A 26,111-nucleotide genomic window follows, 5' to 3' on the forward strand; every position below is an offset into this window, starting at 1 on the left:
TGTTTGTTCAGCCTCATGATAGCCCACCCCTGTGATGCAATATTAAGTGAATGGTGCTATCTAGTGTTCAGTTAGAGCAGCGTGTTTCTGTAGAGCTTGGGGAAAAAGTCTTTAACTGAAGAAGCAGTGAAACGGCAATACTTTTATTTTTCGCCGGCTTGTTTAAATGGAGCGAACCACACAGGTACAGCATCGTTTTTGTAACATCAAATCTTTTCTTCCAACAATCTTCTGAAACGAAATTCCATTTCAGTAAATGTGTCTGTGGTCGTAATGGTAACACACATAGGACTTCATACAGAGCTCGGTTTCATCCATAACAGGATGATCGACTGTGTGCTTTTTTAAAAATGTTATTTCATGGTTGGACAACTGAATTAGGCACAGGCCCCAGGGACTTAAAGAGTCCAGGGGTGACCTGATCTCATCCCTTTTAAAATCAACAACCTATAAAGAGACACAAAACAACCAAAATTTGACTGGGGGACCAAAAGAAAAAAAAGTGTACATGAGACATTAACATAAAATGTAACCACAAAAGCGGACAGGAACCATGCTTCATAATTTCACAGTATTAGTCTTTTGACTAATGACTTATACCACTGTAATGCGACAAAATTTCATGCACATTTGGACCTCGAACAAAGGCGTGCTTTTATTGTGTAAAAAATCCACAAATATGACACTGAACGACGCAGAAGAGACGGGGAAACAACCTAACCCTGTAACCATGCAACAACGAGGACAAAAAACGTCAAGAGACACTAACAATGACAAGAATTGGACTAAGCAAAATAATAATAATAAAAATAATTTTTTGTACCCCCCCAGTTAAAAATCCCACATACAATGATGAAAATAAAATGTGCAATATGTTGTGCGATTAAATCACACCTGAGTGGTTTGTGGTTGCTTTGTGTCTTTCATTCAGACTTTCTTTGTCCTCCCTGTGACAGTTGGGGAGTTTTTTTTTTACACATTTACACGTTTATCCCCAGGGGCAATTGTTTCCTAATCTGTCCATGGAGCCGTTTGGTACCAAACGGCTTCGAAATACACTTCGCAATACACCAACCGTCATTCATAAAGTGTGCAAAACTGGAATGAAATAAGTTTAAAACAAGGCAGACAACAGTCGATCGTAAAAAGATCGTAAACCTATTTCAAACACAACTCGGTACAGTACATTAAATCCTGCTTCAGACCATCTGACATGAGACTTTTAACACAATACTTTAACAGTTTTAAATTATTCCTGCAATGTTTACAGTAGTAATATTTACATTGTACAACACATTCAGTAAACTATGCAGCTCAAAGTACACTTGACTATTAAAGTACCCCCCCCCTTCTTGAAACAGGTCCATGACACATGACCATGTGATTAGTCACTTGTTTGTCAGTCATCTCGGCACCATAAATTCATCTTCTGGCAGCATCTTTTAAAGAAAACCATTTGAGGTATAGTTTTATGGGTAAAGAAATCTCAGTACAGTGTAAAAAAAAAAGAAAAAAGCTTGTGAGTATCACTCACAGTTTGCCCCTGTCCAGCCTCTTTTTTGCAGGGTTGGGGTACTGTGGGTTCTCTATCACGCCCTCCCCAAACTTAAGCTCCAAGAAGGCTCTGTGGTTGTTGGGGCCGTAGGCGGTGATGCCAGCAAAAGGCATGGGCACCAGCGGCTGCAGGAAGTGTTCTGGGAACTCCACATCTTGTTTGTGCTCTGTCCAAGTGTCTTTGGTCATTACACCATTGCGGGAATAGAAAGGCCAAAGGTCGACGTGCAGGTGGTTGGCCTCGCTGTACTGCACTCTGTAAAAGTCTCCTTCCACTGCACGCTCCCACACGTACCCATTAGCATCCACCAGAGAGCCCGAGTCCAGGTTCTTTAAGTGATCGCAGTTGGGTATGTCATCCAGGTAGATACCCAGGTCCACATCATAATCCCATGGGATGATGTCTTGATGGCGTATGGCACCCAGCAGAGAGCCACCCTCTAGCCAGTAGCGAACACCAGAGCTCTCCAAGATATTGATAACATACTTGGTGGTTTCCCTCAGTGCTCGCAAACAGCAAGGAGGCGTCCAGCGGTCCAGATAAAGATAGTCTGGTGTGTCATCTTGCACGGTACCGAAGCACCGAGGCGTCTCTTTGCTGCAACCATACCACTGTTCCTTCCCTTCGGGCAGCAGGATGCGCTTCAGACCAAAGCTCCTCATTAGCTTTCCTGTAGCCTCCTTCAGTCCAGTGTCAGCCTTCCACTGGTTGTGCGCAGAGCTGAAAAGTGGCCGGTGGTTTGCAGAGAAGCAGGGGCTTTCCAGCAGTTTGACCTTCCAACCTCTCAAGACAGTCTGGATGAACAGCGCTGAAAAGAGCGGCCGACCCAGAGGAACGGAGAGATTGAAAAGATCCTCGGTGCGAATAAGCACGACCGCATCTCCTTGCAGTGCCGTGCACACGCTCCCACTGCTCCCGGAGGCAGCCGGTGAATAGGTGGCTGTCCACTCTCTGAGGTTCACCCGCAAATGGAGACACTGCACAGAAGCTCGCGCAAGCACAGGCGCAGCGACGAGCCTCACAGGCCCTCCGCCCTCACCTTCCAACTCTTTGATGAGCCTCTCAAAGACACGAGGTTGCTCCAGCTCCACTCCATCAGGCACCAGCAACACAAACTCCGTCTGCACATGAAACTCTGGCCTGTGAGCATGAGGTGGCTGGTCTGGGCTTGGCGAGAGCACCAGGAGCCGAGCGCCCTCAGGGAGCACCAGGGGAGGGTATGGAGACGAGTCAGCCACAGCAAGAAAGGGAAGCTCTGGTCGCTGATGAAGGAAGGAATTAGCCACATCCCCAACGTAATTCTCAAAATTTTCAAACTCTCGAAGAAGAACAGTCACTCGTGGGCCGCGACTGTGTCCCTCTACTCCAACCCCTCCATCAGCTCCAGCCCCTCCAACTACCCCTAGACCTCCTCCAAGACCAGAGGCTGGCAGAACAACCCTTTTCGTGGCCCTGCCAAGCTCCTTCCTCTTCTCCATCATTTGCTGCTGGGCCCGAGATACATAATAGAGAATAAGGAGGTTGAGGATGATGGCACCAGTTAACAGGCCCTGGCAGAAGCTAATACGCATTGCAACTGATTGCTTTTCCAGACTATTTTGAGAAGAATCTAATCTTCAATAAAGACATCCAGTGCCAGGTCGGGGGTCCCCGTGTGTTTAGAAGTAGACGATTGCGGGTTTGCGTTAAACTGAAAGAAAAAAAGAGTTTTACTCATAGTTGCACAACCTCATCTCTGAATTGAATGCATCATACAAATCTCATAGTACTTTGAAGTGACACAAAGGAAAGACTGAACTACCTAATCTTCATTTGAAATATTTAGCATAGTCAAATCAAAACTATCCAAGCCACAAACAGGTTCTGCAGAATCAATTGATAAAAACAAGCTAGTCACAACTCACCTTCATTTTGAATATTTATATAATATTCATATGTATCTGGCTAAATGCAAAACTTTTGCAGGACGCAGGGCCCTCATATCATGCAGTAATTATCAGACGCGGTAACGCAAGCTACATAGCAACCATTCGATTTCACTGCGTCTGTTTCAGCCAGCTGTGGTAGAATAGGAGAAACCTGTCTGAATCCGTCGCAGCAAATACAGATACTAATGTGCATTATCTGCTGAATATTTTGAATACTTTAGATTTGAATCGACTCTCCAACGTTAAAATATAACCCCACAACTTAGGGGACATCAGGGTATTTCATTCGCATGACGGCTAAATATCCAGTCATGAAGTCCTCCTGCACGACTTTAGCAACATGCTATCATGTTTTCAGTCTCCGTTAGCCACAGCAACAGAGAGACTTCCGGTAAATTTCCTTCAGAATAAAAGTGCACAATTCAAACATGAGAATAGCTAAAAAAGAAAAAGCAAAGAAAATTAATCGATATATTTCACAGTTGCTCGAATTCTTCTTTTGCTTTAATGTTCAGGCATAATGTTTCTGAATAATCTTAAAACTGAGTTTTTATATAGAATTTATTGTACCAAAACTTTTGCTTTATATGCAAAAATTGTTGCATATAAAGCTTGTTGCATTGTTTAAAAAAAGATTGTGAATAATCATTTTTGATTCCATTTTTGTTTGTTTTTTCATTTCTTTTTTTGTTGATATAGCAGACATTAATACAAAATATTTTTCTTGTGAAATTAGACTGAAACCGGAAATAGAACGGTAGATAATTTTGGATAACTTTTGTAGTCCCAGCGAAACGCTCACAAAATGGCAGGAAATCAACTCCCCTGGTGACATGCTCGATTGTGTGTTAGGGAAAACACTGCTCTTTATTTGTCACCCACATTGGACATTTCCAGCAGCAAACACAGGGAGGAGGAAACAGATCAGAGCAACGCAAAATAAGAGTCCTAAACTAAACGTGAACAGTTGTTTTCAGCAAATGGCCACATATGGATTTTACTTTCCTTTAATATGCGTTTCAAGTTTGTGAGTAGGACTCATTCATACATATTGCCAGTTGATCACCAAAACTGCCAAATAATCTAAAATCTGTGTTGAAATCACGTTTTATGTTGAAGGTCTGAAAGCGGAAGTGTTGTATTTTGCCAAGCGAATAGTAATTTTGCTCTGTACCGTATGAGAAAAGAAAGAATAGAGGGTAGCCTACAGTGAAGAACAGCTGGGTTGGAAAAGGGTACGGGGTACTTTTTATTATTTTTTTCCCCTACATTCTGCCCGTGTCCACCTCATTATCGTGGCGAAAGGTTGAACGGTTAAAATGGAGGCGGACAGATCCGGCGGAGGACCAAACCCGAACTCCGGAGGCGGCAGCAGTAGCGGAGCGGGGCGCAACCCAAACGGGCCCAAAACAGCACCGGGCCAGGCGACATCAGCTGCGGCTGCCGGGGCTATGGCTATGGCGGCGGCAGCAGCAGCAGCAGCCGGGGCCGTCCCCGGGTCGTTGCAGCCTCGGGAGATACAGGACGGGGACTCGGGTATGACGCTTCCCGGAATCCTGCACTTCATCCAGTACGAGTGGGGACGCTTCCAGGCCGAAAAATACCGCTGGGAGGCTGAGAGAGACGAACTCAGGGTAAATTTCTTTATCATCAGGCGTGCGTTTGTAGCGGGACTAATTAAAGCCAGAACGGAAATTGCCAGAGCTATTTTAGTTGTGCTTTGTGAGTGGTCATATTTCCAACAATGAGTTTCAGGATGTCAACATGCTAATGGGCTAACATTCCCTTATTGTATTTAGCAGGATGCACTATTACCAAACAATAAATGATATTGTACCATACGACCTCCAGTTGATGCTCGCCAATTAGAAGACAACCAGCAGCAGTCTCTATTAAGCAAATAAACATAGGTTTAAGATACTGTTATTTACGCTTTTCGAGCTTTCAAAAGCCAATATAACATCTCAGATTTACAGCGCAGGATATGATGGAGCGTTATATCAGCCTGCCAAAGCTACCAAGTTATACTACAAATAAAAAGAGGTGAATAGTTTAGGTGTGGCTACTTTGCTTTTCCGTGTTATTTATACAGACATAGATCAAAGACATGTCTGAGTCACAGTCTGTTTATCAAAGATTGTGCTTTGGCATGCATGTGCAAAACTCGCTTCTAAGCAGACGCTATTATGGTTTTCATACCCCACAGGGAAAAAAATCAAGTCGTCAGTGTCAGACAGCTGTGTATTGAACTCATTGCTTTGGAGCTTAATAGTTGGGCATCCAGAAATTGCCCTCACCAAAGGAATAGGGAGTGACGTGTGGAGGATTTTGATTGTTGACCTGTTTTGTTCAGCAAAATAATTACCACAGTGAAACAAAAGATGATCAGAGTGACCTTTGAACAAAGGCCTCCGTACTCCACATCCACAGAGGACAGCTGGCAGTTTTAACTTGAAATCATACTCGGACGAGATGCTTTGACATAACCCATTGTGTTCTGCAGTGTAGACTATGCCTGTACGAGGTGGCACTGAAAGCAAAATCAACCTTTTGAGCTGCTACACAGCTGAGTGAGTCAGTGGTGTGGGAGAGCTGCCTGTAATACAGTTGTATTTTTCAGCATCATCAATCCATCCTTGACTGTCTTAGATAATTGTCAAGCACCATTCTACCTACACTCAGGCTTGTGGGTGGCGTTTATAACTGTTAGACCGTATAACATATATCCACACAGTTTTGCCTGCAAGTTAGACAAGTGGGCGAGCATCTTTTAAAGGTCATTGATTTGAAACTGTAAAATGGCCAGGATGGTCTATGAGAATGTGTGACGAATTGCCAACCAAATGCCCTTGAGCAAGGCATTGGTCCCCTGATGGGCCCTGCTGCTGAGCTAGAAGCAGCAGAAGCAAGAGATTGCACCGTGACGCTCTCCTGTGTGGATGTAACTGTACTGTGAGACTTATTTATCAAGTTGTTCTGGGATTCAGAAAGGTTAGGAAAACATGAACAAGTATAAATATGTTTATGCTCTGCATTTGGAACAGTTCATCTTTTCAGTCTTAGACCCAAAAGTGGCCTTCCTCCTGCTACCACAGATCGCCTGTAATTACAGTAGGCTGAGCTATCCTCTGCAGTTCACAAGCTTGATGAAACCCACAGAAAAAAACACATCACTGGCTCCCTTCTTCTGCTCTGCTTCCCGCGTTGCCCCCGATGTAACCTGTGAGGTTATAAATAGGAGTTTGATAAAACATGGATGAACAATAACAAAGTGTCGCTGCTTTTATCGGCCGGGGGAAAGAATGGGAACGGAAACCAGACGCATGCCATTGCCATGTCCAACATGCTATTGGGGCTTGTTATGGAACGGGGCTTGTATGTGCGTATTTGCTGCACATGATCTGGTTTCACAAGTACAATTAGCACCACGTCCTGTGCTGAGAAAATGGGAGGATCACTGGAGTGTCGGGCTGAAAAATTGACCTAGCTTACATTTTAACACCCATAGGCCACAGGCCTCTGGCTTTGTTGCCAGCGTGCTCGCAGAGCTCTTAGCATGCCAGTTATCATACCCGCCGGCTGAACCCTGGAGAGTTAACAACATACTGCACATGTGTGCATATTATAGTTAGCTCACATGTAGCTCACATGGCATTCTGTGCACCTCATTTGACAGAAGGATAAAGGACACTGGAAACTCTTGAATGTTGGGTAGCAAATTCCTCATCTGTCAACTGTGGGACTTTATGCGTGACCACACAAAGTCCCTCCGCGAGACCATAACATGTGTGCCGTCTCTGTAAGTGTGTTGTTAGTCTGAGAGGCCACCTGTGGTGCCATGTCTCCATTGACAGGCAAGAAATTAAGCCCCTTCCTCCCCCTTCTCGGGACCAGGTGGGACTCCACAGGTCAAACATAGGACAGCAGCACAGGAGACAGGTGGCTGTGGACTTGTCCCTCTCTTCTTCAGACAAACAAAATAAGCTATTAAAAGAACTTGCCGTCAAACTGTAGGTACACTGCACCGCCTCTGAACAAGTTCTGATTAATCTTTGTCCTGATCCTCAGTAATAGTTTAATAGACCAACTGTGTTGCCAGTTAAGAGCTAAGTCATGGCACTTGTCCTGCAGGGTATAGCACATAAATATACCTGTCCCTCTTTGCCCCCCCAGCTATTTAATTGCATTAACCATCTCACTAGTGTGTAGAATAGATTACTGGTGACCCAGATGACATCACTTCCTGCTTAGTGTGAGCTTGAAGGGCTCCTGGGTACAAATCTCTAATTAATAGGTCCATGCTCTCAGCCACGACACACTTGTTTGCATGACATTTGTATGCATTTCATCATTACACCGCGTGCCTCCCACTCAAACAGACTTGCAGCACTTCTGTTGGATATGAGATTCTTTTCGGTGTTTTGTTTGTCTTTTTTTTCCAACATGCAACTCTCCTTATTAGGGAATTTCTCTGGGTTTTTTTTTCTTTCTTTCTCTTTCATGACATAGAGATTTCTTTTTGTTTCCGAGTCAAGATCGTTGGCCAGGGAGCCCAAATTTTTTTAGGATGTTGTTCTCCAGTGACTGCTGTAGTGCCACCAGCACTCTCTCAAAGCACACTGTCCCAGAAAAGTTCATTGCTCTACTTGTTTGCTCATGGATTCTCTCATGGGAAAGAGGGGATAAAACGATGGAGGGTGGCCAGTGGAGGAGGAAAGCTGCCCTTGACCCTGTTCTGTAGCCAGTAGGGAAGGACTGACAGAACAGGCTAAATGAGTGTCAGCTCTCCATGTGACAAAAAAAAATTCTGGAAAGGTCAGCAGGAGTAGGCCACATGGAAGAAAACCCAACCACAAGAAAGAGAGATCAGATGGTATGACAGGTTAGCTCACAACAAGGTTGCTTTGTTCTCTTGTTCTGTTGCTTTACCATCATGGTTTGGACAAAGTCACCGCGGCATCATTGTTAGCAAGGCTAAATCAAATGGCATCATAGAGACTAACTGACGGTTTTGTTACTCGTGTGCTTTTCCTATATGGAAAATATATTAAATTGTGGCTTCCTTGATAAAGTTTTGGCGGGTATTCCCACATAACAAGTGATAATAAGAAGTGATAAGAACACTTTAAATAGCTGATGAATGGGCTGCCTTGTTTTGCATCTGTTGGCCCGGCTCCCGCACCCAAACATAACCTGCATGATCTCAGGCAGGTAAAAGGCAGAAAAAAAGCAAGTGAAATCTTGAATATACTGCCTTTAGTCCGCTGCAACACGCGTCAAAATAGATATATGAGGCGAGGTTATTCACGCACCCTTTGGAGCCTTTAACTCGTTTTTCTTACTGGAAACTGCATTTGTTTTTGGTCCTAAGGCAGTCAGTGGAAGCTGTAGGATTAATCTACGTGTTTAGCCTCAGATTTTGCTATCATACTTAACATTATCGTCACCATCTTGGCATAGAAAACTGCTTGCGGAAAAGAAAGAGCAAGAAAAACAATATCGGAGCCAAAGCGCTTGGATGGCATACATCACAAAGCAGGGAACTATTTGCCTCTATAATCCCTGTGCTTCGGCCACCTTTATGTGTCAACAAAAGTCAGCTCTTACAGTGTATTTGCTCGTGTGTTTACACACACACACACAGTGTTGACTTAGGGGCCAACAAAGCCGTGTCAGTGATGCTGGTTGTCAGTGGGAACCGATGAGCACATAGTGACACTGACACACAGCGGTCTGATGCATATCAGTAAGTGAGGGCAGGCTGTGGCTCGCTTGTATGTGAGTAGGAGTATAAAAAAAAAAATGCACATCATGCCCCTGAAGGGTGAAGTGCACAGATCTCGCTTTGAGTCAGGAATTATGAAATACATCGCTGATTGGAATCATTTCGAGGGGGGGATGAGCTTCACGGTTTTCTATCTGCACCTACTTGTCTTGCTGAGCTGAAAATGGTATTTTTCACTCGCAAGAAAAAACACTTATTTGGTCATTGACCGCAACAAGTCAGCACTGAGGACACTGTGCTCTCTATTTATTCGTTTGTTTTACAGAAAACCTCAAATTCCACTCTGCCCCTCTCGTGCTTTGCTGTTTATACCCTTTTATTATATGATTATAGCCTCTATTTCAGCAGGAATATTCTAGATCAAGCTTGAATGTGACTTTCCTGCTTAAAAATAAACATTTAAACGTTTGGATTCGTTAAGTTTTTCGTGCCAGCTGAGATCCCCATCCCTTCTTAAGCCGTTTCCAGTATTTAACCATTTATAAATCCCAGTATACAGACACGCTTCCTTCTTATAGCTGAGCCTCCCACAGCATGACTCTGCCCAGCTATCACTAGAGCAGAGCTCTGTTCAGCTTGTACTTTACTGGTTATGTCACACTGGAACAAGTTTTCTTTAAGGGTAAAATGGAGAAACCAGTGTTGCATTTACTGTTAGAAAACACATCATTCGAAATGCTCTTTAAGCTGTTGTAGCCTATCCTGTGCCAGCTGCTTTTAGAATCCCCATAACTGCAGCAAGACTACTATAGTTTATGACATGGCTTTATATGCACGGTCAATTAGTGTCTTTGTGTTTCACCAGGACAGGTAGTTATTTAGTTATTGTACTTGATGTCATGGACTTTAGACAGTTTGCATGTACTGACCTGCTCCTCTTACATTAGGTGAAGTATAACCTACGCTCTGGAGATCTTACCTGCAGCGTAGACATGCTGACTGTGACAGTTATCTCCCAAACTCTCAGATAAGCATATAAAATCACATTGCATTAATCAGGATTACTCAGCAGCAGCAGTGAGGTTTGCTCGGCAGATAATCCCATGTTCCGCTAGCCCTCCTTGCTGGTTACATGACTCTGTGCTTGTTTATGTGTGTGTGTGTGTGTGTGTGCGTGTGCATTGTCCTCTTAGACTGACTACACTCTGAAGCAGACCAAAAGTCTGCCCCATTAGAAGGCATTTTTAGACTGTTCTAGTTTTACAGAACGGCCTTAGCGTCTGGGAGCAGGCTCATGGACGCAGATAGGGGTGAGCAGAGGAGAAATGGGCTGTAAAACCAGCTGAATTAATGCTCTCGCACCACTTGGCACTGGGAGTGAAAGAGAGGACGGGAGAGGAAATGTGACAAAAGCTTTTTGATAATTACCTGCTTTGAAATCCTTAAAGTAGAAACTAGGTTGGGCTTTTTTAACCTGCTTCTAATTGGGATCAGTCTCTCTCTCTCTCCTTTTTTTATTTTTTTTCTGGGGCATTTTCTTCTCCAGCCAACAGAAGGAAAGAGTTTTGCTGTCTTATGTGAACTGTGAGCTATCACCTGTGAGATAAATTTGCATCTTTAACTCCAGCAGGGCTTCCACATTTTTGGTTTACTCAAGAGAAAAGCTCAACTTAAAATAGTTTGTTTAAAACAACAACAACTCGGTATTATCGCTTGTTTTCCCTCGGTTGACAAATGGCCTGGATGGGCAGAGAAAAATCCCAAGTTAAGAATTTTATCTGCAGTGAGGAAGGAAATGAATTGGAAATGAGAGAGGAAGGATGTGTTCTAAAAGAGGGTGTTTGAATTTGGCCGGTCTGTGTCTTGTTTTTGCTCCTCTGCAGATGCGCACTGAGTTCTTGGTTAGGAAAAGCTAAAAATAAGAGCCCTGGCCTGCTCCACAACCCTCTACTTATTTCTCTTGGTTTCATGTTTGCTGTGCTTGTCGGGTCAAACTCTTTACATCAGTCTTTTCTTGACACTTCTGTTTCGTTTCTCGGGTTTGTTTATTTCCCATTATTCATGGGAAAATAATGTATTCGCCAATACGTTTCCCCTGGTTGCAAATGTCATCAACAGCTGATCCAAAAAAAAAAAAAAAGAGAGAGAGTGGGAGAAGCTAATGATACAATTTTTTGTTTTCAATTGTAGAATTGATCAAAAATCTTTGTCATGATCAGCTTTTGCAAGGTTTGGTGGGCTTTTGTCTCTCATCGTGGAGAAAGCAGGTTGGTCTCCATGGTACATGGAGAATAAAGAGAGAGGAGTCGGGAAAGGTGCTCAGTACATCTTTGATTAAACTGATAATGAACAAGAAATAATAAACCAAATGCCTTTTGAAATGATTTTGATTCATCATTAACATGTCTGACACCACATATTACCAGCTTTTATGTTTTTCTTTGTGACATTTCCTATCAAAACTCATGTTGGTCAAGATAGAAATGAGTTTAAAGTCCAAATCTGGAATGGGTAGAAATAATTTTGGGCTTTCCTGTGTATACTTATGATGGTTGGTGGCATGTGTGCCTTTCAGAATGTACTCTGTGTGTTCATTTCCATCCTGTAAATATGTGTGTTCCAGGCCCAGGTGGCATTTCTACAGGGTGAGAGGAAAGGGCAGGAGAATATGAAACAGGACCTGGTGAGGCGGATCAAAATGCTGGAGTACGCCCTCAAACAAGAAAGGTAGAACACATCCTCAGAAAGTCCCTCTTTTTGCCCCCATGTCCTTATGTCTGTCATCATTACGGTTTGCAGGCCCAAGGCATAGGGATTTGGTAGTGACAGATTTACTTATATTTGCCTGTATGGTCGTTTGTTGGGCTGCAGGTCGAAGCACCAGAAACTGAAGACAGGAAACGACCAGAGTCCTGGAGACAAGAAGCCAGAGACGGAGGCAGATCAGCGTATGTTGAAAGAATCTGCTATCTCTTTGTTGTCTCTTTGTTGTCTGGATATATTGCATTTTCAACTGCTGTTGCAAGTTTTTTTTTTTTATTATTATTATTATTTTATGCTGCTTTGCTCTACTTCTGCTCATGCCCTCCTGTTGCATCACCACCGAATAATCTATTTTCTGTAGTTCCCAACGGACCAGCTGAGTCAGACTCTGAGCCAGCCAATCAGATGTCCTGGAAGGAGGGTCGTCAACTTCTACGCAAGTACGTTTTTCCCTGTCATTCCATTTGTGTGCTTTTTTTTTTTTGTTGTTATTGGGCTTGAAGGACCAATTTGTGTGGGTGTGTATATATTTTTATGCTCTTTTTTTTTTTCCCTTTTAAATTTAGATATCTTGAGGAAGTGGGTTATTCAGACACCATCCTGGACATGCGCTCTAAACGTGTGCGCTCCCTGCTGGGGCGGAGCAGCCCGGAGGCGAATGGCCCCCCATCCAGTGAAAGCCCTCCTGAGCCAGAGCCACGAGCAGGTGGAGAGTCCTTGCTGGTCAGACAAATAGAGGAACAAATTAAAAGGTGAGACTGTGAAAGCCAATACTCTAGCTATGTTTTTCACTCCACACACAAGTATAATGATATGATTGGTGTGGCATAATTACGTCCTACAGTGTGCTGCACAAAGCAAAGTCACGACTCCTTTGTGTGACTGAACTAAAACATTTATGTCTTGAAAAGAATTCACTTTTACCAGAATAATAGGGAGAAACATGGCGTTATCCTAAAGTATACCACATCATCAATGGTGCTGGCAAGTATCGATGCCAGTGGAGCTGAGTCACTGGCGTTTACGGATGATGTGATGGCTTACAAAAAGTAGCAGGATGAGTGTATCGAGCTCTACTTTCTGCTTTCAAATTCAGTCACATGCTGCTAAACAAGACAGCACTTAGCCGTACAAGAGCTCTTCAAATCAAAGCAACATTATCTTCTCACTCACGTGATCCCAAACCCACTCGGCATGCTTTCCCCTCATCGAGGATGATGCAAAAACAAGCTGCAACCAAAGGCAGCTGCAGTAAAGGCTTGGCAAAGTATCTCAAGGAAGGAAACATTTGACAACGTTCATGGCTTCAAGATTTCGGGCAAAGAACTTTCACCAAAGTGTTGAAAATAATCCTTTTGTTTAAAATGGGAGTCTGTTGAGTAAATTTCCAGTCTTTCGTTTGAGAGGACACTTTAAAGCTCTTGAATTCAAGCTAAAATTCTACACTTTGATCACATCCTAATTGCTTTTTTTTTTTTTAAACCCAGCGAAAAACTGAGGAAAGTTGAAAAGGAAAGTTATCTGTGTAAAATACTTAGAGTCACATACAAAACCTCATTCAAATACCACAACAGAGCACCGACGGACATGACCCACATATGACGGTGTACTAAACTAAACCTTACACCCTCTAACAGATGTTTTACACTCGTGAGGGCAGGATTTGGTCAGGACATCATGATGACTGTTACACAGTAATGAGGTCGATATTGTCTGACAGTTATTTATTAATGAAGTAGTGAATGATGTCCTGTTACAAATGGTGTTCAAGAGACTAGACTTACCTGGCAGAAAGTGTGCAGCGTGCACATCCTTATCTCAAAAGCCAGTAGAACATGATACACTAAAAGTGACTAAATAGGAGGGCATCCTCTGGCATGTGCCAATGTCTCTTTTGCTTTAGACATTTATGTTGTCACGACATTTTTTTTCCACAGCAAGAACATTCATGCTTTAATGTGGTTCGTAGTCCATGTAACGCGGTCGCAGTCACATGCACTGTTGAGTCGAGCTACGATTACAGCTCCATCACCATCTTAATCCTATTATACATGCACAGGGGCAGAATCAATTCATTACTGACTGAAGTGTGTTCCAACATTGTGAGGAAATTCTCAGGACATTCTGCTACTTCTGATGTTCTCTGGGGGAGATCATCACACATGGAATAATGGCCGAATTCACTGCACAAACGTACGATTTTAGTTGGACCGACATGTTTTTATCCATTTCAAAAGTCTTGCACTTGTCAGACTAACACAAATATTTTTTACTAGTGTCATGTAAACATGCTTAGAGTCTGAAAACGGACCCTGTCATGTGGGTCCATCCCTTGTAACTATCCGATGCAAATGTGATGCATTGTAAAAATCCACATAAAAGCACTATATGGTTTGCTCAAACCCCTATAAATATGTGTAAACCCCTATATCTGTCCATAGGAATGCAGGCAAGGAAAGCTCAAAGGTGCATGCGGGTGGTTCAGTCCTGGATAAGATCCCTTTCCTTCATGGCTGTGAGGATGATGATGAAGATGACAGTGATGAGGAAGATGACTTCCAAGGCATGGCCACTGACTGCATCGATGGTCCTCGGAAAAACAAAAAGACTCGTGTAAAGGTCTGACCGCTGATGAGAAATGAAATTGTAAAATTGATCAGCTCCGAACTGTAGCGATGACTAATCCGTGCTCTTTTCTGTCCAGATGAGTTCGGAGCCGATGACCACCGATCTGGACCCCGAGGACGAGGAGGATGAAGACGACTCAGAAGACGCCCTCAGTGAATTTGACTTTCTTGGCTCAGGGGAGGATGGGGAGGGGGCGGGAGAGGCCCGGATCTCGGGGGATGGACGGGAGTTAGGTACGCTGTTGCCATAGCAACATCACCAGCACTGCCAGAATCACTGCCACCAGAGAACCCTGTCTTTTTTTTTTTTTTTTTTTTTTTTTTTTGTTGCCTCCCCTCGCTCACCTTTTTACCTTTTACTTCTCGTTGTGTCTTGGCATCTCTTCTTGTCAATAAAACCAACCTCTTTTCCCAACCACCTGTCTCTGTCCTGTTTCACGAGCTGTCAGTCTGTGACTCTTTAGAGCTGTGTGGCTGTCAGCTTTGTCTGTAGATGTACTTTCTGTGGTCCAGGGGCCATTGCAAAGGTTATCACGCATGCTACCTCCTCTTGTTACATGTTCACATTTCATTCTTTCAGTCATATTTACACACTAGCTTTGTGATTTTTTTTTTTTTATTTCATTTGTTTTTTTCCTTTAGATTTTAACATCTTCTATAGAGACTGATTAAAATAATTTTATTTCAGAGAACATAGTGTTTCTTTTTGCCTCTTTCTGCCTGCGTTTGTGTCATCTGTCCATCTGTTGGCCTCTCCGTCCTTCCTCCGCCTCTCGGCATGACTGGATCTTTTGTTTCTCTCCTCTTGCCGGGTTCAGAGAACCGCAGGAACAAGTTACAAGGCATGATGTCGGATTTCCCCCCTAAACCTACCCCACCCCCCTCTGTATCAGGACAGGCTCGCCCCGGGGAAGGTAAGATTTCCTCACCTAAAACGCCTCAAAAAAAACAAAAAAAACAACAACAACAAAACATGGATTGTCCTTCCCCAACTGTTATTAGTCAGTTTACTCTATCCCACACTTCCTGCAATTGCAGCTTTAGATGATGAAACTCCGTTTTAAAATCTGTGTCGGGTTAAACTTGCAGAGCTTCTCCCACTCTTCTGAATATTTCCTTCCTACATGGTGTGGGAGTAAGGAAACCGGATGAATGGACACAGCTTGCCACGAGTTTTTGCTTTGTAGAACATTCAGAGCCATGGTGTTATTCAAGACCCAGAGATAACGCTTGTGTTTTACCACCTCTCACCTGCAGGTGGTGCCCTTGGTTTCTCCTCTGACGTCTTCATTATGGATGCAGTTGGAGGAGGGGACATGAACCTGGGCGAACTGGCTGATCTCACCGTCGCCAATGACAATGATCTCTCCATGGATGTAATTACAGATCTGATCTGGTCGATCCTCAGTATGTATCCAGCCCGTATCCAGTGTGCACTCTTAAAAACTGTAAATACCCCCCCTCTTGTGTGTCTGTGCGCCATTAGATGCAGGATAACAGAGAGGAGTTCAAGAAGACGTGGAACCCTCGTTTTACACTACGCAGCCACTTTGATGCCATCCGGGCCTTGACCTTTCACCCCAGCCAAGCAGTGCTGCTCACAGCGTCTGAGGATGGTACACTAAAACTGTGGAACCTCAACAAGGCCATGCACTCTAAAAAGTAAGAGCTTTCCTATGGAGGCAAATCATTCAAATCACAAACTCACTTGTTGCCCTTTTCTTTTCTTTTCCTTTTCAATGTAACATTGCTACTCCTGCTGATATCGTCCAAACACAAACTCACACTGAGCCACAGAAATACAATTCTGAAGCACGTTTCAAAGACTGTTTCTGTCCACAGGAACGCAGCTCTGGATGTTGAACCCATTTACACATTTAGAGCGCACAGGTGAGTTCAGTCTCAGACATGTACGAGTACTACAAGGGTTTGGTGCACATCCTTGCCGCTCATGTCCAACTCACCCCTCCACTGACGACTCTCTGGTTTTGTGTAGTGGAGCTGTTCTGTCACTGACAATGAGCGAGGAAGGAGAATCCTGCTACAGCGGCGGTTTGGATGGAACAGTCAGGTGTTGGAAGATGCCTGACCTCAATGTAGATCCATACGATAACTATGGTGAGTCTTAACAGCAATCTGCAATATTTCTTTAAAGCATATGTCTTATGCTTTGTGTTATGTTAAAATGTGTTTCTCCCACCGTTTAGATCCTGGCATTGAGAGCAGTGTACTCGCAGGCCATGAGGACAGCGTCTGGGGTCTGACTTACTCATCAGCTCACCACCGCCTTGCTTCCTGCTCAGCTGACGGCACCATTCGCATCTGGGATCCTCAGAACTCGTCGCCCTGTGTGTCCGTCTTCAATAAGGAGAAAGGTACGCATCCGTGTTGTATGGAAGCCCTGAGGTGCAAAGCGGCAACAAAGCAAGACACTCATTCCACCGAACACCACAAACAAAACCAGGAAACGCACCGTGAAAAATTGTTTTGCGAAAAAGCAGAAAATGCAGCATTTATGTCCAATTCTATTTTTAGCATGGAATTACCGTGTCGACCCAAAGCAGATACAGGAAGAACTTCCACATAATCTTAACTTATGGCTCCTTCAGCAGGCACAAATTAGACAAATAACCATAAGACCATAGAGTTTCTTTGTTTTTCCTTTTTTTTTTTTTTTTTTTTTGTTTATCAAAGATTTCTATGTTTTGCACCTCAGGTCCAGTGTCATGTTGTTTATGTAGATTTCTTGTGTCCCGTCTCCACGGCTTCAGTGTCTCCCTCCTTTTTCCAGAGCATGGAACACCCACCTCAGTGGCCTTTGTGGCCACTGACCCCAACCAGGTGGTGGTGTCATTCGACGCTGGCGAGACATTGCTCTATGACCTCAACACAGAGCAGAGCGTCACTGCCCTAGAGACACAGACAAAAGATGGTACGCGCTGAACATGCCGAACAGTTAATTCTCCTCTATGAGTAATGTTCCCGTTTAGAAATGACCTGTGAGATAAATATATGAAACGGAATTGTTTGTTTCCTCTCGCAGGCAGCGAGCTGATCAACCGTGTTGTGAGTCACCCAACTGAGCCCGTCTCCATCACTGCACACGAGAACCGCACCATCCGATTCCTGGATAACAAGACAGGTGCTTTGTTGAAGAAATTCGAGCAGTTTCCTCCGGGATCGATAAAAGTTTTCTCATTCTGAAAATCACTCGGGCTTACTTCCAAAAGTTTGCCATGGTGATGTTTTTATCGACATACCAGTATAGTAGTGAGTTTACCGATGTGTGTTTCTGAGGAGGGAAGCAGACCCAAAACCCTCTTATGACCACAACTTTTAGAGAGAAATTAGGGAGAAGCAAAACCAAGTTATGGGTAGATCAAACTCCAGGTGGGAAGAAATTTAAGATATGAATATTGTGAACAGATTTAGTCTGATGGATGATGGCTGTGGGATGTCATCTTTGCCTGCTCGTCCTCAAGTTGTCCTCACAAGTAACCTTGTCTTGTATTTTCATACAGGTAAAGTTGTCCACTCGATGGTGGCCCACTTAGATGCGGTCACCTGTCTCACTACAGACCCTAAAGGCACTTACCTCATCTCTGGCAGTGAGTGTTACTGAGCGTATTGTCTTGTCTTGATTCTGACCCTGTCCCACTGACAGTGTGTGTCGTGGTATATTGCAGAAGAAGATGTGCAACATTGTACTTAGGATTCCTTTACATGGTACTCCACAGTGACCTTTGCCCCTCACAACACTCTTGCTCTTTACTTCCTGCAGGCCACGACTGCTCGGTGCGCTTGTGGATGCTGGACAACAGGACGTGCGTGCAGGAGATCACCGCCCACAGGAAGAAGCACGATGAGGCCATTCACGACGTGGCCTTCCACCCTTCCCAGCCCTTCATTGCCAGTGCCGGCGCAGATGCACTCGCCAAGATCTTCGTGTGACAACACTGTTGTCATTCTGGTGAGACGGGGTGAAAAGAAAGAACAAGGAGCGGGATATTTTTGTGGGGTTTACAGATTTGATCACGTTAAGATCAGCCAAATTAGGGAGAATATGGTTCAGTTCTCAGATATGCGCACATAAGTTATTTCCCTGTCATTTAAAATAAAGACATAAAAAAAACCACATTTTACTTGTTATTATTCAGTTTATTTTTTTGGCTCAGTCTTTTTTCTTTTTTAGAAAAAGCTCTAAACTATAAAGCCCCCTGTTCCAGCTTTGAACCTCTTGTACGTCTTCTTTTTGTGGTAGACTTGGTTAATGATACGCATTCTTCCTGGAATGTTTCTCACCTGGCAGAACTTGTTTGTCTTTGGCAAGGAAATTATCGCGAAATCGCTCGTTCGCTCATTTGACCGAATCTTGCAGGTTCACAGGAGCAGCCTCTGGGTGTAACTGCCACATCCTGGACTCTGCTCTTTTTCTTGTTAAACTGATAAAGACGAAACGAAATTGTTTTCGAGTCACTTTTTTTTTTAGCGATGCCGTAATTTCTGGAAAATAGTGTTGCCCGTATTAAACAGCTTTAGCTCGTAAAGAGCCCCTGGAATTTTTTGTCTTTAGCCCACATTTATTCTGTAACAGAAAGTTGTAATTTGTTGAACACTTCAAATAACAATTGTCAGTGTCCAAGTACTTTTTGACCTAGATGCATTCACAGTGACATTGGACTTTGTATTTGCCTTCTGTATTTGTGTTCCAAGCAGCTGTTGGTCTAACCTTGTTTTCCTGCTTTTCCAGTCCTCCATCAACAACTGGGCCAAAAGAGACTGAAGACTACAGTGGATACATTTCACCTGCTCTCTCTCTCTCACACACACACTCACACACACACACACACACACACACTCTTGTCCTGCACCCCACTGGCTGGGTCGTCACCACAGGACGTCACCCTTCCCCTTCAACTCCACACTGTTCTCCGATGCCTCAGTGACTTCTTGTAATACTAATCACATCTTGTAATGCTTTTTTATAAAACCCTGGCTGCTCTGTTTTCAAGTAATCACTTTTCTACACTACAATATTCTATATTCTGTTCTGCTTTTTCTTTGTCTTTCTTCTTCAGTCAATGATTATTACAAAGCACCTTGTGTACATGTTTGCGGGCTTCAGCTGCTGACACACTACCCATATTTTACAGAGAACCGACAAGGAAACACTGCACACATATGCAAAAATGCACTACCGCATCACATTTTTTTTAAGCTTCTTTTTGAATAGTTGAGAAAGTGCTTGTGGGTTAACATAACTTTTAAGCATGACCTAAAACAGTAATGGTTCCCAATGTTGAGAGGAAACAGAAACACGCGACCCGATCTCTGCAATGGGAATCAATGTGTAACATTCCAAAGACTCCAGGTAGTGTGTGTGTGTGTGCGCTGTCATGTTTTTGGATCACAGATAGTTTAACTTAGTTGTGTGTGTGAGGAGACAGTTGCTAACCAGTGTTGAACAAATAGCTTTAATTTCAAATTTGTCAGCAAGATATTTGGTCTCATCGCTTGTCTGAGTAGCGTTCCCTGTGATTCTGCCTCTGATTATGTGTGTGTGCGCGTTTGGGATTAAATGTCTCTTTGCTGTACATGATAAAAGACTACATTTCCAAGGTCATGGTTGATTTCAAACTCGACTGCGCAGCCCGATGCTCCCTCACTTCCCTGAGAGCACAGCTGAAGTCAGCAGACTGCAGGGGTGTAAGGCTGGTCAGCACGCTCCCTACAAATGGCACAGATTGTGTCATTTGGTGCTTTTTACTGTACAGAGGAACGTGTGTGTGTGTGTGTGTGTGTGTGTAAATGCACTAGTTAAACCACGGTGCTATGAAAGACCTCGTCAGTCTTGAGTCAGAATCAGGGACCTGTTTTTGTGTGTAAATGAGAGAATGTGTTTCTCACTCATGGGGCTACAAATGTATGAATCACCTTTTTAAGCTGCATTTAATTGTTGAGTCATTTCATTAACTGTAGTCACATTTCAGAATTAACGGACACCGTTAATGTCGTGATCAGAGGGATGTAAATGATGCGGACACTGATTGTTTCCGGCTCGATCGGCGTCCGGAACCGACGCCGGTGGAATCGCAGTGAGGGCCCGCTGGATCCGAGACGTTTTTTTTTTTTTTTTTTTTTTTTTTTTTTTTTTTTTTTCTCAGATGAGAAGTGGGTCATTTTCACGTTGGTGCCAACTTGTGAGTGGTGGTTGGTTCTGGTTTGTTTCAGTTTGTGCAGGCTTTCAGAAAAGCTTGAATGTCACCTTCGCTCGTGCGTTGAGTTGAGGTTTTCTCAAGATGTGCATCAGCTGCACAAACGGCATGGAAGCCAGGGAGCTGATGAAGGTGGCCCCTTGTTTCTGAAGAGGCATACTGGGGAAAAACCGAAATCGTTACACAAAGAGAAAGTATTGTGTGTGTGTGTGTGTGTGTGCGTGCGCGTCCTTTGAGGTTAGTGACACAATTTGGCACCTAATCTGTCGAGCTGATTTGTTATTTTGAGCATAACCCAGAGATCACTCGAGTTTTTCATGGAAACAGTGTTCCCCTGAACAGTGTTCCCCTGTGGTCGGCGTTTCTACCGATCTCTGCCATAAACCTCTGCGTGTCAATCGGCAGAATCTGTGGGGAGAAGACACGACTGTTGATACCAGAAGCTTGCGTGAGCGGTATCGACCAATCGCATTTAAGCAAGCTTTGGTTGCATGCACTAAAATATTGTATGGAGAGAAGAAGATGGGGGTGGGGGGGGCGGCATGTGGGCTAAAAGACCATTTGAAAAACATGACCTGATGATTGACTGGCAGAGGAATGCTATCCTCCAAAGGTGCAGTTATTAGACTACAGCTGATGGGTTCCCTTATTCCATTTATACAATAACAACAGGACGCATACTTATTTGCTTTTATTGAGTAGATAGATTTCTCTTTACCTGAGGAGACTGCTAGAATGTGGTGTTACTCAGCTGGTAAACTACAGGGTCACATATGGGATCAAAGTGTTAAAAGTAGCTTAGAGGTTAAAACGGATCCTTTGCTAATCGCGCAACACTAGCATTCATGGTTCATCGATATATATTTTTCCAAACAGGGTGGTGGACTGATATGTGGGATTAGACGACATGTCAGTCTACTCTTGCTTTGGCATTAATCTGTCAAAGGAAAGAAAAAAAAAAACAGGTGCCACTACATTATTGTTCTGCAGCAGGTCATAACGTCTTGTTGTCACATTTATCTGCTATTTGGCTTCATATTGCACTACATCTAAAAGTAGTTTTAGGAGTTAACAGACAGGGTGAAGAAAAAACAGTGATGTGAATAACCGCGAGGGTGGAATCTGCCGCTTTCTTTTCACCCTGTGCTACTGTGTGCCCTCTGAGGAGAAAAAAAAAAGACAAATCAGTGTGACGCATCGAAAAAATACAAATAAATCGAAACAGAGGTTGTAAATGATGACTAGAGTTGCCATAATGTGCTGTAAATGTCTATCATTTCTTTGTTTTCTTTCTTGCATTTCTTTTCTTTGTATGATTATCAAGATGTAAGAATACTGTAGTATCATAAGTGAATCATTCATCCTCGCTAGGCATAGAACTTGCTTGTGATTGATAATGACAATGTAAAACTTGTAAAAAAAAAAAATTAAAAAACAAGAAAAATTTTGAAAAAAGTTAAAAAAAAAAAAAAAAAAAGATCTCTTACCAGTCAGAGGCCAAGGTAAAGGACTCTCATTTTTTTTGTTTTTATTTTTTTATTAGCAATTTATCACTGTGTGATATTTTGTACATCATATTAAGCTGTATTCAAACGATTTCCTCTAACTACAAGGGATAAGAGACCTGCTTTTTATTGATTTTGTTTTATTATATATTTTTGAACGGCATTCAAGCTTGTATCAAATGACTCTTTTTGTTTACGGGTCCCCTGTTGGATGTCATTAAGGAAGAAAACACAAAAAATGAAAATTTTGTACAGCGAAACGAGAGTTGTGTCTTTCTTGTTATGATATAGAGGGAAGTATTAATGCTGATGGGCATGAAAGTACACTAGAAAAAAAAGCGTGAAGGGATTATTCGGGGATTTTTCTGCAACTTGCTGCACTTGAACAGGTAAAAGGATTTAAAGTCACAATTTGTGTCTTTTGGCTGAAGGATTCCCAGTTTAGTAGGATTCTGAGAGGAAAAACAATGAGCAATAGACACATTTTAGTGGCTAATTTGAATAGTTACAGTTTAATTACGCCCTGCTGAGTCTTTCATGGCCATTTTCACAAGTTAGAATGAGCAAACCAATCTTAATTGTCAGAATAAGCACCAGTTTCTAGGTTCATCATAAAATGTTTGCAAATGTTGCATTTAGCACCCCTGTGTAGATACCATTTTTTTAACTTTGAAAGATGAATAATGTTTTCTTAATTTCATGTTTTCCAGTATTATGCAATGTTATGATGACCTTTGTAGCAAGATGCTTCATTTCATCCAATGAAAGTCTATTTTTATGTCATCACACTGCACTCGATTTTTTTTATGTTCACTTACACTTTGAGACCAAATCACCATGTGAACAAATGAGTCACATGGCCTTGATAAGTAATTATTCAACATCCAGCCTTGGGAAACAGTGCCTTCTTGTGGTAGAAAGATAAACCCTATTAGACATTAGTTGCCACTGCTTGAGGTTTCTGGTCACATGGCTGAACAGTTGTCTGTGGTTAGCTTATTTTACTAAAAGTAGAAAAATTGAGAGATTGAGTTAAAAAGATAAGATTACATCATGACACTGGCAAGAAGACAAGGAGCAGATAACAAACAACGTGAGGAGAGTTTTAGCATCTACAGAGGTTTGTGTTCCAAATTAGAAAACCACTTCATATGCATACTTTCTGTGGCAGATGATTAGATTACCAAAAGGAGTCACAGTCATGCGGATGACAATGGTAACTGAGCTTTATTTGTAATTCACTGTCCTCATCTTATCAAATGCCCACCAATCCCAGACCACGGGACTCCTGTTTTACAGAAACTGTCTGCGAGAGTTATGTCTGTTTAATGCGAAAAAAGAAAAGGTGTTACAGGAGAAAAAGAAGCACTAGCTGTCACTTTACAAAGGAGCAGAAAGTGGCTAATGTAGTTGGAGGAAGGATGAGGAAGTTATGGGAGGGATTTTGAGGGTGGAGCTGCCCCCTCAGGCAGTGTAAGATGATCTCTGCTGACCTCGTCTAAGGGAGGGCGCAAGCAAGCCAAATAACCCTAAACCGGGGAAGGGAAGAAAGAGGAAAGGGAGGAGGGAGAAGCTTGGAAGAAAGGAGTCAGAAGGCAGAACTTACTGAGAGCGTATTGGCTTCAGGTTGTGTCAGTCATTTCACTTCCTCCTTGGTTGTGGAAAGAGCACAGATGGGAGGGCAGAAGGGAGGGTAGAGGGAGGTACCCTCGCGCAGCTCTATCTCTCTGAGCTTTTTCACAAAAAAAAAGATTGTACTGGGGTTGAAACTGAAACAGGGTGAGACTTGTAAAAGGAGTGTACTCTCTTGCTCTCCCTCATTCTCACGGTTTCCTGTTTAAGGAGGCCATTTTGTTACACAGCCCTGGAGCAGAGCACAACAAAGTTTGGCATTGTTTTTTTTCTCTCTCCTCTCACCCATGGTTGGGAGTTTCACAACCAAGTTTGGACTTTCTCCTTTGCAGAGCAACTTCTTTGGACAAAGGAGCTGAATGAGGGAAGGAGGTGGAACAGCAGCAGGAGGATAGCTTTCTCCCACAGGGTATCTTTCTTTTCTGAGTGTCTCATAGACATTACTCATGTTTGTCATGCCTGGACAATAAAAGAAGTCTGACAACAAGAAGTGTCAAGGGGGAGGTAAAAGCATTGCTTCCTGGATAAGGATTTCTTCCTTGATCCACTGGAGGAGAGTGGACAGAGGAGACTCAGACCGGGACTGTCTGCTTCGTTTGTGTTCACGTTTCCTCTGTTCCTCTGGGACACTTTGAATGACTGTGGCTTTTCTGAGAACTTTCAACTGCACCTGGGTGTGTGTTGATCATTGTGTATGCTGAGAGCTTCAGGCAGCCGGCAGATTAGAGCTCGTGGACTCTGAATGGCTAATGCTAGCCCCTGTATGCCCTCAGGGGCAATGGCCCAGGTCTTCTTTCCTCCTGGGGGTCCCTCACCACCTGGCTCAGCTATGATGCAGCACGGGACCCCTATATCCACACCTTCTATGCCCTCTCAGGGTGGTTTTCCTGTGATGGACCTGACACCAGTCCAGTGTCCTGGTGCAGCTGTGATGCCTTCACTGCCTCCCACCCCGGCTGGAGTGTCCTTCATCATCCAGATTGGTCTGACTAGAGAATCTGTCCTGTTGCCCCAGTCAGCTGATCTGGCTTACGTGAAACAAATTGCCTGCTCCATTGTGGACACCAAGGTAAGAAATATGCATAGTGTGGAAGGTGACATGTCAGGTGAGAGTTTTCTGAAGATGGGGAAATTGTTCATGTGCATAGGCCCCCATACTGCATTTCCCTGGGTTTTTAAGCTGCATGTGAGATGAATGCTTGAGGTTGTTGTTTTGCCTCCTTCTTTGACTCCCAGTAAAACCCCTGCTCGTACTCTGTTATTCAGACAGCTGTGACAAACTATGAGGACTCACACAAAACGGCACTAATTACGGCAATTAGCTTTTTTTCTTCAACACATAGTTGGAAGAGAACACTGTGTTCAGTTAGACTTTGTTATGCCACATCTAGCAAAGCAGAGTAGCAGAGGGGCGTTTGACAGGTTTAAGTGAGTTTATGAGTAAGTTTCATGCCGCTGGTCACCTTTGGGGCTATTGAAGCAAAGCAAACGCACCTCATTTTACGGGTTTTTCAGTTTATTAGTGTGCAGAGAAACAAAGAGAAAGCCAGACACTTGTGGGGCATTTTTGCTTAAATTTAATTATTGTTTTGTTAAATAGGTGTGAAAAGAAGTTCCTGAATATTAATGAGCTAATGCAAATTCGTTAGATTTGGTATGCTTCTGTTGCAGGTGAAGGTTCTTCACTTCCCGTGACCTTTCCAGTCCCATGATGGTCAAAAGCCCCTTTCACTTCTCCTTAGTGCAGTGTCAGAAGTTTTGCATTTCATGCCATGAGAGCACATCAGGCCAGCTTCAGTCTCAATGTTGAACGCTTCATTGATTTCCTCTTCTTTTTAAAAAAAAATCTGTCCTAACATAACTTAATTCCATCATGATAACCCATCATGTTTAACATTGCAATCTTGAAGGCTTACTGCCTCTAACTTTATGTCAAATATGAAAAAAGCTCAGCCAACCCACCTCCCCCCAACACACAAACCCACCCACCTGGTTTTTCTCCAAAAGTGTTTATCATTTTCACTCAACTGAAAGACAAAACTTCAAAACACACGTGCAGAAACAAGTGTTGGGAGGAGGGTGCGGTGGGGAGAGAAGTAGTAACATCCTTTCTGCAACAGGAAGCAATGTGCGTTATGGGAAATCTGGTGAGAATCGACAC

The 26,111-nt window shown here is 43.2% G+C and overlaps 3 protein-coding genes across 3 annotated transcripts in view; 2 read left to right on the forward strand and 1 right to left on the reverse strand.

Annotated features, from left to right (window-relative positions):
- Positions 1–149: 149 nt before the first annotated feature.
- Positions 150–3,842, reverse strand: fkrp (fukutin related protein). Its single transcript, XM_072392436.1, has 2 exons — positions 3,460–3,842; positions 150–3,245 (listed from the first exon to the last, which is right to left on the reverse strand). The coding sequence occupies exon 2, from the start codon at positions 3,124–3,126 to the stop codon at positions 1,531–1,533; it is 1,596 nt and encodes a 531-aa protein (XP_072248537.1). The 5' UTR covers positions 3,127–3,245; positions 3,460–3,842; the 3' UTR covers positions 150–1,530.
- A 783-nt stretch (positions 3,843–4,625) lies between these two features.
- On the forward strand, positions 4,626–20,745 carry strn4 (striatin, calmodulin binding protein 4). The gene is made up of 18 exons (XM_072392437.1): positions 4,626–5,117; positions 11,832–11,935; positions 12,080–12,156; positions 12,333–12,411; positions 12,538–12,723; positions 14,413–14,590; positions 14,676–14,832; positions 15,417–15,512; positions 15,856–15,974; positions 16,085–16,260; positions 16,441–16,488; positions 16,595–16,716; positions 16,806–16,973; positions 17,390–17,530; positions 17,642–17,740; positions 18,120–18,206; positions 18,380–18,568; positions 19,349–20,745. Exons 1-17 carry the CDS (start codon positions 4,803–4,805, stop codon positions 18,547–18,549), a joined length of 2,322 nt encoding a protein of 773 aa, XP_072248538.1. The 5' UTR covers positions 4,626–4,802; the 3' UTR covers positions 18,550–18,568; positions 19,349–20,745.
- A 3,296-nt stretch (positions 20,746–24,041) lies between these two features.
- Positions 24,042–26,111, forward strand: part of prkd2 (protein kinase D2) — a 32,179-nt gene continuing 30,109 nt past the window's right edge. Inside the window, exon 1 of the mRNA XM_072392445.1 lies at positions 24,042–25,019. Within this exon, the coding sequence (XP_072248546.1) occupies positions 24,693–25,019 (327 nt within the window). The 5' untranslated portion in view covers positions 24,042–24,692. The remainder of the gene's footprint in view (positions 25,020–26,111) is intronic.

This window comes from Leuresthes tenuis, unplaced genomic scaffold (genome assembly GCF_036924035.1).
Source record: "Leuresthes tenuis unplaced genomic scaffold, fLeuTen1.0.hap1 SCAF_9, whole genome shotgun sequence".
NCBI lineage: Eukaryota > Metazoa > Chordata > Actinopteri > Atheriniformes > Atherinopsidae > Leuresthes > Leuresthes tenuis.

What these genes read in the sequence shown, in the direction of transcription:
- strn4 (XM_072392437.1), top strand. Translation starts at nt 4,803, where the DNA reads ATGGAGGCGGACAGATCCGGCGGAGGACCAAACCCGAACTCCGGAGGC. An exon ending in AGATCCATACGATAACTATG is followed by an intron (nt 16,717 to 16,805) that starts GTGAGTCTTAAC and finishes CCCACCGTTTAG; the next exon opens with ATCCTGGCATTGAGAGCAGT. An exon ending in CACTTACCTCATCTCTGGCA is followed by an intron (nt 18,207 to 18,379) that starts GTGAGTGTTACT and finishes TACTTCCTGCAG; the next exon opens with GCCACGACTGCTCGGTGCGC.
- fkrp (XM_072392436.1), bottom strand. Translation starts at nt 3,126, where the DNA reads ATGCGTATTAGCTTCTGCCAGGGCCTGTTAACTGGTGCCATCATCCTC.